This window comes from Cladophialophora carrionii, assembly GCF_000365165.1.
Source record: "Cladophialophora carrionii CBS 160.54 unplaced genomic scaffold supercont1.2, whole genome shotgun sequence".
Taxonomy (NCBI): Eukaryota; Fungi; Ascomycota; class Eurotiomycetes; order Chaetothyriales; family Herpotrichiellaceae; genus Cladophialophora; species Cladophialophora carrionii.
The window spans coordinates 2019664-2035844 of NW_008481827.1; the positions used below are offsets into that span (position 1 = coordinate 2019664).

General features: G+C 54.4%; 5 protein-coding genes across 5 annotated transcripts; 3 read left to right on the forward strand and 2 right to left on the reverse strand.

Annotated features, from left to right (window-relative positions):
• Positions 1-767: 767 nt before the first annotated feature.
• G647_02800 (uncharacterized protein) lies at positions 768-1405 on the forward strand (the record flags this gene model as incomplete). The annotated part of the gene is made up of 2 exons (XM_008727146.1): positions 768-805; positions 865-1405. The coding sequence occupies 2 exons, from the start codon at positions 768-770 to the stop codon at positions 1403-1405; spliced, it is 579 nt and encodes a 192-aa protein (XP_008725368.1).
• A 303-nt stretch (positions 1406-1708) lies between these two features.
• Positions 1709-2449, forward strand: G647_02801 (uncharacterized protein; the record flags this gene model as incomplete). Its single annotated transcript, XM_008727147.1, has 1 exon — positions 1709-2449. One exon carries the CDS (start codon positions 1709-1711, stop codon positions 2447-2449), a length of 741 nt encoding a protein of 246 aa, XP_008725369.1.
• A 387-nt stretch (positions 2450-2836) lies between these two features.
• On the forward strand, positions 2837-6071 carry G647_02802 (uncharacterized protein; the record flags this gene model as incomplete). Its single annotated transcript, XM_008727148.1, has 3 exons — positions 2837-2891; positions 2942-5836; positions 5890-6071. 3 exons carry the CDS (start codon positions 2837-2839, stop codon positions 6069-6071), a joined length of 3132 nt encoding a protein of 1043 aa, XP_008725370.1.
• A 2469-nt stretch (positions 6072-8540) lies between these two features.
• G647_02803 (uncharacterized protein) lies at positions 8541-10967 on the reverse strand (the record flags this gene model as incomplete). Its single annotated transcript, XM_008727149.1, has 2 exons — positions 8541-10686; positions 10741-10967. The coding sequence occupies 2 exons, from the start codon at positions 10965-10967 to the stop codon at positions 8541-8543; spliced, it is 2373 nt and encodes a 790-aa protein (XP_008725371.1).
• A 2160-nt stretch (positions 10968-13127) lies between these two features.
• G647_02804 (uncharacterized protein) lies at positions 13128-15788 on the reverse strand (the record flags this gene model as incomplete). The annotated part of the gene is made up of 3 exons (XM_008727150.1): positions 13128-14565; positions 14636-15595; positions 15646-15788. The coding sequence occupies 3 exons, from the start codon at positions 15786-15788 to the stop codon at positions 13128-13130; spliced, it is 2541 nt and encodes an 846-aa protein (XP_008725372.1).
• Between the last annotated feature and the right edge of the window lie 393 nt (positions 15789-16181).

Genomic DNA, 16181 nt, shown 5'->3' on the forward strand with positions numbered 1-16181 from the left:
CCTTCTCGAAGGCATAGCTCGACGTCATTGTTGTTGGGGGCTGCTTTGCAAACATGAAGCGACCCAGCTGAGCGGTCAGCCGAAGTCACGGCACAAGCAGTGCTTCATGTTCCCTGACTCCGATTGCGTGCTGGACGGATAGCAGACGGTCGAGCTGCGCGGACCTGTTGGTTCAAGATATGTGCAGGCAGTCGCGAACTGGAGTCAGTAACTGGACCCTGTCGCAGGGGCATTCGCAACCCGCGTGCCCACAAGTAGACTGAGTGTAATTGTGGCAGAACATGGTTTTGGGAAGAGCGTGTTGGATGAATGGGGAGCTATGAGGGTGAATGGTCGAATATCCACGAGGTAATGAACGAGGACGATTCTGTCCAGAGCTCTCGTCTCTATTTTTGACATCAAAGACGATTTGCTGTTAACGCCCACGTGAGCTCGTGCCTCCTCACTTCCTACAGTAGGTAGTTGCTTTGCTGGACCCGCCAAGCTTAAGCGTAGGTTCAAGCCTATTGTGCAAGCCCGAAGCTCCGGTGAAGGCTCACGTATGGACGCGGCGCAGCGCAGGTAATTTTATTCGGTCGACTGGCTCAATAATAGCCAACACCAAGTTCTTTCCTAGCCCAGCTCAGGTCGCCTCATCTCAGCTGTTCAGTCCTCTAAGCGGGTATCTGTGCAGAGCGCTCTTTGAAATACAGAACTCAGACCTTTTGCTCCAAGTGGCCTTCCCACCACCCTGCAGCACCGACACCCGCAGGGACCAAAGGTAAACAATGAACTTCGCGCCCTACCAGGATGCGTCCCCCGAAATGTAAGCTGCACTTCAGTCACCGCTCAACGGGCAATGATGACTGACTGACCTACGAACAGAGAGCGTGCCTTTTCACCTCCTCCTAAGGACCGACCCTCGATAGACTCCCCTCGGATCCGATCGCCTCCTCCCCCAAACAGACCTGGGTATGGTGGTGGTCGTACCATCTCCGACGTCCAACCGCTTCCTCCGCCGAGTTCCTTTGCTGGTGACTTTCCTGCACGCCCGTCGGTTGCTGGAATTGAGCGAGGTCAGAGCTTGGAGGCGTTTGAGACCAGCCTGCCCATGAGGGTGGACCATGAAGCAATGCTGGCATACCTGCTACTCCCTCCTGCTGGAGGCGTGTTTCTCCTCATGTTTGAGCACAAAAGCGACTACGTCCGATTCCATGCATGGCAGTCCAGCATGCTCTTCGCGGCATTATTCGTTCTGCACCTGATCTTGGCATGGTCAAAGATTCTCTCCTGGATGCTTTTCGCCATCGACCTGCTTCTCATCGGGTTTCTGTCACTTCATGCTTACAGAGATGTCGAGACACTTGATCACTTCGAGGTCCCCTTTTTCGGCAGGCTGGCAAACTCCTTTGTAGAGAATGAGTAACAGTGAAGGACGAAACAGAGGGACTAGTCTTCATTGTATGAACGGAGCGATGTTCTGAGGCAGCTTCCTGGCGTTTTCGCAGGCCGTGATGGGGCTTGTCTCGAATTGCGGCAGAGCCGGCTACGGAGCATTTGTCCAGACTACGGGACATGCGTCTTGGCGGGATAGACGTCGAACTCCGAGCTGAGGGACGCGAGCCACCCTGTTCACTCTGTCTACTGTCCGAGTGCCACTGGACCTTTTACCGTAAGGGCATCTTTTCAGTTCTTATTGGCGCTCCTAACCACTGGCACAGGCGCGACAATGAGGGTTATTCGGCTTGGAGTACTTGTGCCGTCATCAAATACGGCTGTGGAGCCTCTTACCCATGCCATCGTCTCGTCAATCCAATCAAAGGATGTCGCCATTTCCGTACACTTCTCACGATTCCGAGTGACTACGATCGACGTTTCCCCCGAGGCGAATGCGCAATTCGAGCTCTCGCCGATTCTGAACGCTGCCAGGCTGCTCGCAGATGCGAAAGTGGATGTAATCGGTTGGAGTGGTACAAGTGCGGGTTGGCTCGGCTTCGAGCATGATGAGAAACTCTGTGCAGCAATCGAAGCAGAGACCGGTATCAAAGCCACGACATCCGTATTGTCGCTCAACTCGATTCTACGTAGCCTGGGTGTCATCTCCTTCGGGCTCGTGACACCATATCGAAAAGAGCTGAACAGCTTGATCCGACAGAACTATGCAGCAATTGGTGTGGATATCAACGCGACCTGGGATCGCCACCTCGGGATGACGGACAACAATGAGATCGGGAAAGTGGACGATGCCACTTTAGACGGGATGGTGATGGATGTGGCGTCGAATGGCGCAAATGTCTTGTCCACTTTCTGTACCAATCTTCGGGCAGCGCAACGCGTCGAGCACTGGGAGAAGTCAGCTTCTGTCATTGTTCTCGACACTGTGGCCAGCGTCGTCTGGGGTATGCTGAAGATTGTAAAGGTAGACACGAGGCTGGTGAAGGGATGGGGCTACATGTTTGAAGTTGAATGATCACCTGGACCGGGACGAGGACAGTTGGGAGCGCCTTACATGCGCGGACTTTACTCCATAAACAAGTCATAAACAAGTAGCTGATGACCACAACGGCAGCCGTTGAGACTGAAGTGAAGCAAACGGCCACTAGGACCACAACGCGAGGCTGAGACGCGGATACGCGCGGCAAGGCTGCTGGCGGTTCGTGGTTGCTGGGGTGACCAACTCTGTGTACGAATTCGTCGTTGGGTTCGCTTTCACAGCCCATCGGCTGCTTTGACAATCCTCAGTATCTGCTTGAACCCCGACGACACCGCATACTGCATACAGCATACAGTACACCGTATCTACCGCCTTTGAGCCGTTACCAAGAGATAGTAGAACCATTCTTCCTAAGCTGGCACAATGCCAGTAGGCACTGCCTCGGAAGTGGGCGCCCCTCCGTCTGTGCCGCTGAGTTGTGAGTTCGCCGTCTCTGCGGCCTACCTGACGCGACTGACTGTCGTCTAGTTTCCAATAACTTCTGGGGACGCGATGACGCTGGCGTCGACCCTCTGCTCACCCGCATGCAAAATGCCAAAACAACCTGCGACGAACTCAAGGCATTCTACAATGCCCGCGCCGCCCTCGAGGAAGACTACGCTAAAAAGCTGCTCAGCCTGTCCCGAAAACCCCTCGGCAGTGTGGAACAAGGGTCTCTACGCGCCAGTCTCGATGTCGCTCGAGGAGAGACAGAGTCGATGGGCAAGCAGCACGCCGTGATCGCCCAGCAGATGAGGTCCGAGCTGGAAGAGCCCCTAGCGGCATTCGCAGGTGGGATCAAAGAGAGGAGGAAGATTATCCAGAATGGGATCGAGAGACTCCACAAAATGAAGCAAACCCAAACAGCTCACGTGAACAAGTGTCGGGACAAATACGAACAGGACTGTCTCCGGATCAAGGGATATCTCGCTCAGGGCCACATGGTCATGGGACAAGAGGAGCGCAAGAACAAGGCCAAGTTGGAGAAGACTCAGATCAACATGGCGTCGAATTCGAATGAATACGAGGCTGCTGTCAAGGTGCTGGAGGAAACAACCGGCCGTTGGAACAAGGAATGGAAGGCTGCCTGCGACAAATTCCAAGATCTCGAGGAAGAACGGCTTGACTTCACAAAGTCATCCCTGTGGGCTTTCGCCAACATTGCCAGCACCGTTTGCGTATCCGACGATTCGTCGTGTGAGAAGATTCGCCTCGCCCTTGAGAACTGTGAGGTGGAGAAGGATATCGCCAGCTTCATCAAGACTTGTGGTACAGGACAAGAAATCCCTGACCCTCCGCGATACATCAACTTTGCCAGAAATGACATTGACAGCGCATCGGAAGCCTCAGAGGATGACTACTCGGTTGCACAATTCTCGAGAACCACAAATCCCGCTTTCAGATCGTCTTCACCGACACATTCCGCAAGCTCGAAGCCAAGAAGAAGCCAGACACCAGAACGACGCTCGGAGGAGCCGACGCGACCGGATGAAGATGACATGCCAACGCCTCAAAATCCCAATAGTGGCCGCCCGCCGCCTCTCAACTACAAGCAACCGCAAGCTACCAATGTGCCGCCAAACTACTCGCCGAGCCAACACGGGGGAGTCCCTCAGGTGCCGCACAACCAATACCCGACCGAGGGAATGACCATGTTTTGCCGCTCAGATGCACCGTCTGTGGCCGGTTCAGCTCTGTCTTCAAACACTCGACCTGAAAGTCGCGATGACCAGAGCGACTATTCTGCTCCAAGCTCGTTCACTAGTGCTGAACCGTCGTCTGGAGCGGCTTCGCCCACGAAAATGGCGCCCGTCAACGGAGTTCAGTTGCCAGGTATGACATCGCCGGAAAAGTCTGTGCATAAGAAGAGATCGGGATTCTTCTCCAACAGCCCATTCCGCAGAAAGTCGAGGAAGGAGCATGAAAACCCGACAGCGAGCGACCTCTCGTCGAATCGTAGTTCATGGAACGGAGCATCAGCCACGAATGGTCGTATCAACCTAAATCCCACAGTTTCGAGCGCCCAGTCAAGTCCGACTAAATCCCCAGTGCGGCAACAGCAGAGTTACTTCAACCGCAATGTAGCTGACATGGCTCCCGAGGGTGAAGAGGCCCCAGATCCGCGAGCAAACTTCCAGCTCAACATTGGCAATAACGTCTTCGACGTGGCAAGTCCTGATGGGTTCCAAGATACAACACCAAAGGCTAGTGCTGCCAGCCGACGCGGCTTCCTCCCGGCTCCGACAGCTTCCACTTTGACCGATGACCCAATGCATGATCCAATCGCACAGGCATTGGCGGATTTGAAGCAGAGTTCTGGCAGCAGTAGTGGTATGGCCAAGCAGGCGAGTACTCGTGTTGCGGTGGACCGATACCACGGCGTGGCCACTCCAGCCCCAGAGCAGGAACCACTCACTCGACCAGGCATGCTGAGCGCAGAAAGTCAAGCAAGACTGGCTGCTCAGAGAGGCACACCTCCGCCGGCTTATGAGACGGCAGGCGCAGAGCCGCGACCAGTAGGCCGAGTCCAAACAGCGCTCGGTGTCCCTCAACCTGCCCACACCAAGCGAGAAATGCTCAATCGCACTGAAACCTGGGGTACGAACCGGCTCAACGGCAGCCAGACTCAATCACCGAGGCCAGGGACACGAGATGGCCGTCGAAGTCCCGCACCAGGCATGACGCGTGCAGCAAGTCCTCAACCACAATCTTACAATCAACCTCCTCGAGCACGCAGTCCGCAACCGCAGTACGGTCAACCTCCTCGATCACGTAGCCCGCAACCACAAGGCCAATTCACCCAGCCTCCGAGAGCGAGAAGTCCAGCTCCGGGAATGATTCCTCGAGCCGCGAGCCCGCTACCGCACGCACAGGATGCATATCAGCCTCGGTCGAGGAGCCCTGCGCCTGGCATGATGCCCAGGGCAGCGAGTCCGAACCCTATGGCGCAACAACAAGGCGCAAGACCAGGAAGTCAACAATACCGGGCAGCATCGCCAAATCCGTATGCAGGTAGACCAAGGCCGGATGCAAGGTCAAGCCACGCTCCACGACAGGAGAGTGGAATGGAAATGCAACTCAGTTCTCAGGATGTGACACGCTACGACGGGCACAGCGGTAGCGCTAGTGGTAGTGGACGCAGTCGTCATAACATGATGCGACCGAACTCAAGTTTTGGCGGGGATCGGTATTCTCAACAGCAGCAGCAGCAGCAGCAGCAGCAGCAGCAGCAGCAGCAGGGGTATGACCGCCATTCTCAGTCACAGCAACGTGGGGGCGGAATGGACATTGAGTTGCGCAGAGAGAGGAGCAAATCTCTCGCCAGCATTCCGTATCGAGGTCCGCCACCACCGCCGCCCGAGCCACAGCGCATATTGCATTATGGTAAGCAAGCATGACTGGCCTTGTCAGAAATATCACTGACCGTACCGTATTAGCACGAGCCATGTACTCCTACACAGCCGCCATCCCGGAGGAACTCTCCTTCAGTAAAGGCGATATCCTCGCGGTGCTACGACTCCAGGACGATGGATGGTGGGAAGCCGAAGTCAAAGAGTCGGCGCGCGGCGTCAAGGGCGGTATCGGGCTGGTCCCCAGCAATTACCTGCAGAGATGCTAAGATTGGCACGATTTTGTAAATGATCCAGAGGCACATTTTGGAAGAAAGGTGTTCATGGAGGGTACGCGAGATGATTGTTGGAGCTGCGATGGTCATGTTCGTGGTCGCATTATGGGCATTATGGACTTTTTGAATATTTCATGTGCCTGTGTCTGTGCCTGGTTGGGCGTGCATGTGGATACATACAGATACATATTGGCTCCTGTGGCTGGTCGGCTGGCTGGCTGGCTGGATGACCTCTGGATATGTGGAATAAACATGCATGGCAAGCGTAGTGGAACGGAGCTTGGCGTTGTTTTGCTGTCGCAATACCGATGAGATTGTGATTGTGTTGCGATTGCCGTTATATTACATTTTGTGTATACATGTACGGAGTACATATAGTAGGTACCTTATGGAGCACAACATAGGATGCGAGATGTAGAGTAGGTATGGAGCACAGCACAGTACTTATGGAGCACAAATACAGTGCCTAAGGTATGTAGCACAACATAGGATGCGAGATGTTACATACAGTAGGAGATTCGAGGCGTGTATCAAGCCAGGCAAGGGGGAGATCCTGTGGTAGTGGGGCATCACTTGTATTTTCATCAATCTCTTGTTGAGTCTGTCTCTCGAGAGCTCGAGGCTCTCAGCTATGAACTATCTCGTGGCCCTGCTGGTCCTGCCATTGTGAGGGCAAAGGACATAACAAGGAATTGAACAGGGCAGGGAACGGGACTGCCCGCCACAGATCCCACGGTTGGAAAATAAATCGACATGAGTACGGAGACCTCGGAGTGGTCGTCCTTCCAAGTTTGACAATGCTACCTAGGTACCTACCTAGGTACCTACAGGAATGTAGTTGATCTTGAGCCACCGTCATCTGGACTTTAGCGCGGATAGGAGGGTCCATTTCAATTTCCATCCCATTCAATACAATACCGTAGCGAGTCAGATGGCATCCGATGCGTTTTCACTCCGTATGTAGGGAAGTACAGTAGATACCCTGCCTCCCTTACCTACCTAGTGTACGGGGTACGTACGCGTACCGATTCCTCGTTGGGACATGGAAGTAAATAACTGATACTTGTAGAGGGCTCTATCCAGGGCTATATACGGTGTATATTGTTTGGTGTGGTGTGGTGCGGGTGGATGACAGTCGGTGCGGGTGAGTGAAGTCGACGAATACATAGACGTGAGTGACAAGAGTCACGGACAGCCGAACTCGACATGACATGATATGTAGCACAGCACAAATAGTGCTTTCATCACGCTGGCTGACTTGCAGACTTGCACGGCATGTATCATGCACGCCGGCATTTGTGCTGCTGCTGGAGCCGGAATGAGTCCCGTGCCGGCGCTTGAGGTCGTGTTTGGTAGGTCATCTTCTGAGGACATAGAGGTGGCTTTGAGCTTGCGCTCTGAGCTTGGGCTTTGGTATGTCTTTGCAGGCGTTTACACCCCTCCAGTACGCGTGACGGTACGGTTTTCGCTCACTAACTAGCTGCCTACCCTGTCCGATATCTAGCATGTTATTGTTGTGCACTCTCTCCAGTCTTTCGAGGCGGAGGTATGATAGTACATGAGAAGTCCTCCATGGACGACACCGGAGCATGACCCATGCCCCATGACCCATAATCAATAGTCCATGCAGGGAACTACATAAGCTACTCATACATGGGGTAGTGTGGTCCAGGTGTCAATGCAACAATGCGTCTCCGCGAATCCGCACCATGTCAGATGCGCTAAAATGTTTTCGCGGACATCCGGGGTAGATACCACTAGCTGGGCCGATGGTTGAGAGTTGCATTTGTGGTTGCACCTGCATTGCATTGCATGCAGTGAGCGGCCCATCCAGCGACCCATCTAGCCGTAACGACGGCTGCAAAGGGGATCGTCTGTCGAAGAGGTCCTCTGCCCGCTACATTTGCTTTCACTTGAAGCACGTTGCACGCCGCGTCGTATATTATTCGTTCTGTAGCGGCTACCGAGCAGACACGATCTTCAAGGGGCGCCTTATCGTTCCGAATGAATGTTTTGGCAGGATTGGATGGCGTCCAATGGACAGGGTATTGTCCGTTACGTCACCCTGGGTACCATGAACAGGGGCCCCTGGCCTCTACTCATAGTAGCCCGGCCTGTGGCGGGTATGTGCAACCGGTGACAAGAGGCTTTCATGGTCAAGGCTTCTGCTTCTCGGTCGTCTTTGCGTGATCACCGACCAGCTTGAGATGTTGGATGGTACTCAGCTCCCAGCACGACTCGGATGACGACAGGGCAGTTACAGCTCAACATTCTTGGTGCTGCAGGTATGAAACTTGAAGCCATGCGGAACCGAGGGGACGAACCGACCTGTCCGGCACAAGATCTACTCAGCCATGTAGATATGATTGGTTTTCCGGTGTCGACAGGAAAGGTTCTGTGAACTGCTCCCGGAAGAACAGAGGTGTTTTGTAACATTTTCTCAATGTACCTTGCAAGATTGAATTAGATCGGGTGTCGTTGTCTCATCTGTGCATAGTGCCCATTCAGTACATCGCCCGGGTTAGGCGGCTCCATCTCCATGTCGTAACCCATCTGCGTCGCATCATCGACATAGCCAAAGGAGAAATATGTATCCTCCGTTTGAGGGTTGCCTGCCCAAGTCTGCATCGAATTGTGGTCCCAGCCATTCATCATCTGCGGCCCACCAATAGGGCTGTCCCAGCTGGTACTCCAGTTCAGGGTATCAAACATGTTGTCCATGAACATTTCCTGGTTGGCCGTGTTCAGGTCTTGTGGATTGCCATATGCGTTGGCGAATGACACGTCGATATAAGTTGGACGTAAGACGGATGTCGGCTGTGGGTGTAACAGTGGCGCTGGAGTGCCCGTCGATACGGGTGTGCCCATGGCGTTGGGAATGTATAAATCTCGTGGCTCCTGCAGGGCAGCTGCATGTTTTTTGCTTGCCTCGTAGAGTCTGATGAGAACTTCATGAGACCGGCGAGCGGTCGGACACCAGCTGTGAAGATCTTTGATGGTGCGTATGGCGATCTCGACTTGTTGACGGCAGCTTCCCACGATCTCGGGGTCATGAGGATCCGAGTAGAGTGACAATAGGGGGACCATTGCGGCTTGATATATGAGCCAGGTGGCATTCCAGCCAGATATTTGACAGGCTTTTTGACCACGCCAAGTGGCGGCGATATCGAAGATCAGTTCGGCACAGACTTCGCGGCATAGCTCAATGGCTGCCTTCTTTTCCTCAGATAGTCTTTCCCAGGTGATCTTGCGCATGGCGTACCACAGCAGCACCGGTCGGTGGAGGATGACCCTGTTGGAAAGGTACTTCCACCTCATGACGTTCTTGAGGGTTGTGATGCCAGGTGACTCGCTGACATGTGGATGCGGCGAGCCCGCTTGGATAGATGAATGTCTGTACCATTCCAGATACAGGGCATCGAGGGCGTGGCGCTCGTGCTCCTCCAACAAGGGTGAGACAGCAAGGGCATCTTCCATTCTTGTGCTGATGATGCAGAAACGGACATTCTCCTGTACCAACGCCAGCATGGCCTCCGACTGGCCAATAGGCTCTTGTGGAGGCTTTGCTGTGATGGCATGGCTCATCCGACCCATACTTGGTCTGCCGAGGGTGTTGCCAGCCCAGGCATCCAGCATGAACGTACACCACCATATCCTCCGCCGCATCTCAATAGAGAACGACGCCTTTTGAGCCTTCGCAGGCCCAACGCCTTCAGAATAGTCTCGATGTAGGCCCAGCATGGTGGCGACCCTCAAAGTGGCACCCATCAGGCTGTTCGCTTGGTTGGGCACCTGGATGTAATGGAGATAGAAGCCGCTGAGAATAGCAAGAGCTTGAACGGTTTCCAGATGGGCAGTATCCAGTGTGTCCATGGTGAGGTGTTGTTTTGCTCGATTGAAGTAAACTTGATGTCCAGTGTCCTCGGCTGTTCCTGCCGCTACACTGCCCATGGCAAGGACACTGTTGAGGAGCAACTGCCACCTGGAATCGGTCCTTTTTGCAGCCATGTATGTGTCTCTGAAGGCTTGTTCCTCAATCAGAGGTATAAACGGATGGACGAATGTGAAATATGCGTTAATCAAGGGGATTTCATCCCACGCAGGAGCCGCAGGAGTGTCGGTCCGCGGCTTGTCATGCTGCGAGGCACGAGCTTCTGGAGATGGTGATGGCTCCCGAGTGGGGATGGCGCTCCTCTCGGGGGACCTCGTCAGGCATTCGGGATCAAGCCAAGTGATTACTCGTAGGACTGCCATGACTGATGATATTCCGAGGTAGGACGGATTTTGCTTCACAGAGAGCGAGAGCATGTTGACGTCGTCGGTGATGCCTCTGAGAGCATGATGTTTGCGTTCTGGGAAGCCATCATTGCTGTCCTCGGGCATAGGCTGCAGCTGCTCGAGGTTGGCAGCATCAGGGTTGACCGGAGGAGGCTTCTCCTCGATGCTGGGTGTGCGTGGAGAAGGAGGATGAAACGGACTGCTTTTCTGAATGAGCTCAACAAGCCTCTCACGGCCAAGGTCTTTCAGCTGGTCCGGGTGCACGTTAGGGAAGAGTTTCTGGAGAATGCCTCGATACTCTTGGAGAGTTTGTGAGATCTTCTCCACCGATCTGGTCACGGACGTAAGAAGGTGACCAAATAGGGCGAGCAGAGGAACTGCTCACCTTCTAGAGGGAATTTGCCGCTGCCTAGGCTCGGTGTAATGGCAAGATGCGGCCTTCCGATACCACTGGCAGGTCTCACACGGATGCTCACCATTGCACCTGATTTTGCGTCGCCGGCAGGGCTCACAGGCCCTTACGGTGGAGGTCCGCCGTTTGGCCGCAGCGCTGGCATTTTGCTCGGCCTGGTCGGGGCTGGCATATGGAGCAGTTTCAAAGGTATGGAACATTCTGGGAGGAGCTGGCGAGCGCAGCAGGGAAGGATCGGTGCCGAAGGTTGGTAGAACTGTTCTCAGAAAGCAAATTCCTCTCCCGGTCAAAAACCAGTCGGGGTAGATCGAGAACCGGTAGTCAATGGAGCTCTGGCAGTTGGAAGTCGTGCGTCTGCAAGAGAGCAGCAGGCGTGTCCCACCATCGGGCGACGGCAGTTGCGATGAGCTTCTCCTGAGCACGGCGCCGATCCGTTATCGTGGCCGAAGTCGCGTGAGATCGGCAGGGTCAGAGCCAACAGGAGGATTGTGAAAGGAGTCAATGAGCAATGCACAGAAGCAATCGCCGCAGGCAGCTCGCCTTTCTGCAATGGCACAAGTGGAGGAGGAAGCTTCTTCCCCGGATCTGGAGTTGTATATGTTCATGGAGACTACACGTCCTTCATCTAGCACATGGATGAGTCCGGGGAAACTGTGGGAATAATTTAGGCCATCTCGACCGGGGATTGGACTAGCTTCAACGATGTGCATGACGGGCTAAAGTGCCTGCTTGAGTTAGAGGTTGGACCACGAAGAGGGTGTGGTGGTCGAAGGTGGAAAACAGGCGAGAAAAGAAGGGCATGGGATCGGAAGTGCATGGCGTACACTAAGGAGCTGGCAGCCACTCACGGTGACCGGGGTCAGGGTGACAGAATCGTTGATCACTGATAATTGATCTGGGGCCAATGCCACCGACAGGGATGGTGAGAGGCCTGGCGCGTCCACCGGCGGGCCGAGGAGCAATTGGAAAGAGGAAAGGCTCCAGAAGAAAAGAAGCATGAGAATAATACGAGTGACACTTCGTGTTTGCAGTATGCAGTAGTGCGTCGATTAGAGGCAGGCTACTGTAGGAGTGACTTCGGGCGACAATGTGGACGAGGTTCAATTGCAGAGAGCCAGTCACTCGTAGCGGGGCAGAGGAGAAGAGATTGCGAGGGAGTACTGGGTATCTGCCTAGGTAGCACTCCGTAATGTCACTCCAGGTAGGTAGTGTAATGAACGCATGTAACAGTAAGAGCGTTGGTGAAGGAAGAGTGAAAGAAAAGTGAGAGAAAAGTGAGCTCAGGGTGAGCTCAGGGTGAGTGGCAGCTTGCCAGATTGTGGGGAGCTCGACTTGCTCCGGTGGCCACCTTCGCCCTCATGGCCCTCCACAACCACATGGTCTACCGTCATGGGTATTGCTCTAACCGTGACTGTTACTCGTATTGTTGTGGTGGTGTTGCTCCCTTGTGAGTTCATCTCGCTGTCTCCAGGCAGCCGGATGCTCCACATGCCGGCAGACCACTCTGCACTTGTCCACAACTCGTTCAGATCTCAAGATGCTGGCAATGCCTTTGAGTTCCAAGCTTTGTATGCTATCATCATCATCATCGGATTGCGGTCACCCGTGTTCACCATCCCATACTGCCACACTCTTCGGTCTCCCCACAGTTTACCCTTCCCCAGTCCATCGAACGACCTTGGCCCATTTTTACAGGCCGCAACTGGAGCCTTGCAGCTTGGCCGCGGCGATGAGTTTTGATTAATTAGCCGCCGTTCAGCAGCCGCTAGCCATGGATCTCCGGTGTCCGTCGAGCTTTAACCGTCGGGCTTCTGGATTCTGCCGAATATCTGCCCATCAACCTCTGCTTTGTCGACACCATTCCCACCCTTCTGGGTCGAAAGTCTTGTCATCTGGATGGCCACCATCCAACCTTGCGACGTGCCACTTTCGGACTCGATTTCACGGTCAGCTATTCGCTCCATTGCCCGTTACATAACACTACCTGCCACCCGATATTCTACCGGTAAAGTCATTCTTTCAGCTCCCTAGTTTTGCCCGACCTCCGAGAGGGTCTGAGTCTTGTCTCTTCCCAAATGCTCCCGAGATGGTTACAGCAGTTACACAGAGGCATCCCTCCATCTTCTAGAAGACCCGTAATCAGGCTGACTCTGCCCTTAACTCATATCTATCGTTCCTCCACCAAGCCACCCATCGATCCGAGCCAGTAGATGGACCTGTCTTGCTGGTTTGTCAGGATCGGACCAACGTGCACCCTTGCAATGTTTCTCAACCATTTGCATACCCTAGTCTTGTCTCATGCATCATAACCTCCTCTGGCCTTTTATCCCTCAATGCCATGCACGGTGCCTGCCCCTGCTTTACTGCTCTCCAGCCCCCAGAAAGGTCCAGTCGAGCGGTGGCGCGCCAGACTTGAGCCCTCGCACTCGGATAATCTGCTTGTCATTGGGCACCAAGTCAATCGCGCTGTCGCTTAGATGGCACCCTTCTCGCTCTTCGAAGACAAGACATTTCACGGGCCTTTCCGCTGAAACATGCATCTCGTCACCCACGATCTCGACTTTGACGTTGCGGCCGGGAAACTGTAGATATTTCAGAGGCTGCGGCCAATCGGTGTCACGGGCGACCAATTCGCCGTCGATCCAAATTCGCGCAGCCAGCACATGGGGTTCCTCGTGCACATTGTCGATGACCCCCTTTAGAACGTCGGTCGTTCCGTTCCGCCGCACTTTGACCCCTTTCTTCACGATTTTCTCTTTGATCTCCCGGCCTGTTCGGACTGACACAAACTTCACCTCCACATCGGCAGTCATCTCGGTCTGCCTCGAGCTGACGACCCACAGTTCCCATTCTTGGGTCTGGGGTTCTCGAGCATGTGTCACGCTCCAGTCGTGGTGAGATCGACGGATCCCCACCGCCACGGGGGCAAGTACTCGAGCCATGGCGTAATATGCAGGCTTCCTTCTCAAGTAGTAGTCGACTATCGACCAGCTGGTGACTGGCCAGCAATCGTTGAGCTGCCACACCAACGCGCCGCCACAGTGTCGCTCATCGCCCCATTGCTTCCGCCACCCGCGATAGCCAAACATCAGAGCCTCGCATTGGATGAGTTGGGTCAGGTGGATGTAGGCCTCGAGCTCTGTTGCCGTCCTCACATTCTCCACTAGGTACGTAGCGATCCGCCTCTCGTGGCCATCAGCTTTGTTGTGGAAGTCTAGCACATGACTTTGAGGGTAGAGATCTTCCTCCTTCTCCACAAAGGATTTGATCGTCGCGATGTGTGGAAAGGCTTCCATGCCAAACTCCGAATTGAACCGTCCGCCCAGCGAATCGAAGATCTGATACTTCTCTTGTGTGCCGTGCCAGACATTCCACTGATGCATGTCACCGACCGTGGGGTCCGAGCTGATCTTGCCGTCGCCCCACGGCGATCCTGGGTGGTAAGGGATGCCCGGGGCCTCTGCGGCCGAGACCCTCGGCAAGAGTGATTCGTAGATGTAGCGGGCTGGGAAGTCAGTTTGCAGCCAATGCTGTTCGTTCTTGTCTTCATAATCGTAGGTCAGATGGGCGGACTCTTGCACTTGGTAGTCTTCATTATTTCCGGCAAAAATCACCAGGCACGGATGGTGGCGGATGCGCCGAACATTGGCCACGGCCTCTGCCTCGATCGATTTGAGCATTGCAGGAAAGCAGGGGTAGTTGCCACAGCCGAACATGTAATCCTGCCACACCATGATGCCGAGCTCGTCGCACGCGTCGTAAAACGCATCGTGCTCGTAGATTCCTCCACCCCAGACTCTGGAAGCGTCGCGTTAGCTTGAACCCTAGGCAGCCGTTGCGAACTTGGGAGGTATCGGGACCAGCTTACCTGATCATTTTCTGGTTTGCAGGCACCATCAGCTCGATCCAGGCCCTGTACTTCTCTGGGGTCACATTGGTCAAGAAACTGTCGGTGGGAACCCAACATGAACCACCACAAAACACATCGACATCATTGATACGGAAGTAGAACGATTTGCCATGGCGGTCTGGTTCTTGAACGAGGTGGACCCTGCGGAGACCCACGCGTCTAGACTCTGTGTGCAGGACGGTTTCATCTGCTGCGATGGCCACACTCACAGTGTAAAGTGGCTGCTTTCCATATCCGTTGGGCCACCACAACTCAGGGTCTGGAACCTTCAGTTTGGCCGCCGCTTTGCCGTCCGCTGTCACTTCAACCTTGCTGGAAGAGATTTCTCTGTCGCCTAGGCTGACTGTGAACTTGGCTTGGACGTGAAGATTCCGATCCTCCAGTCCTTCTATCTCTGTACTTGCCTCGACTGTGGCAAGCTTGTGGTCATCTGAAATATCAATGTTGGTGCGCAGATCGGCAACCCTGACAGTGTAGACTTCGAGCCGCACTGGTCTCCAGATGCCCGCACACATGAGCACAGGACCCCAGTCCCAGCCCCAGTGATACTGCGCTTTCCTCACTGCCAGTCTTGCTGGGTCCCCATTGAAGCAGATGAACTTGTGCTCCGGATGCTGGTCTTTGATCTCACGAGCTTTCAAGAAGGCGGAGTCAAACTCAATCTCAAGTTCATGGCTCGTCTCTGTTTGGATGGCTTCTGTAATATCAACCCGGTGTGGCACGAACATGTTGTCGCTCAGCAGGATGGTTTTGTTGTTCAGTTTCACATGCGCAAAGGTGTCCAGACCATCAAAGGCCAGTACCACTCTCGAGCCTTCCGGGACTGACGGCGGTGGAAGCTTTGTTCGGTAAGTCCATGATTTCAATCCTACCCATTCGGCCTTGATCTCGTTGAATCCGATGAACGGGTCCTCGAGCCTGAAGGGGTCAAAATCAGCCACACCGACCCTTGCCATGGCTTCACTCACTTCTTATTGTCGATCAAGTCCTGATGCACCGTCGACGGGACTTTCTTGACTGGGCTCCAACTGTTCCCGCCGATATCATCAGTTTGCTTGAACGACCACCCCTCTGACAGGTCAGTGACCTCTAGCGGCACGGGCTTGACCATCGCCGCAGATATGTCCCCCATTGGCTCCACAAGGCAATCTATCAGTTGAGACAGGACGAAGAGGAAATGAAGACGGAGATTGACTGAAATCTGGATGCCTTCAGCCTACGTTGAAAAGGAGGAGGACGTGGACGTGGGAATTGGAGAACTGAAGAATGCGTCGACCGCCACACAACGCGGCGTGCTACCAACCTGAAACCCACTTTAGCTGACAGCCGGCAACTTGGCCGCTACGCCGACACGCAGAAATGCAGTACTGGGCGAACACGACCTGAGCAGCCCATGGCCGCAGCGTGCCGTTTGTGCCTTCATTGAGCGATGCGGAGGACTTCGAAAGCGGGCATGGAGAGCCGCCGTAACTATGACGGCAGGTGTAGAGGACAGTCAAGCGCT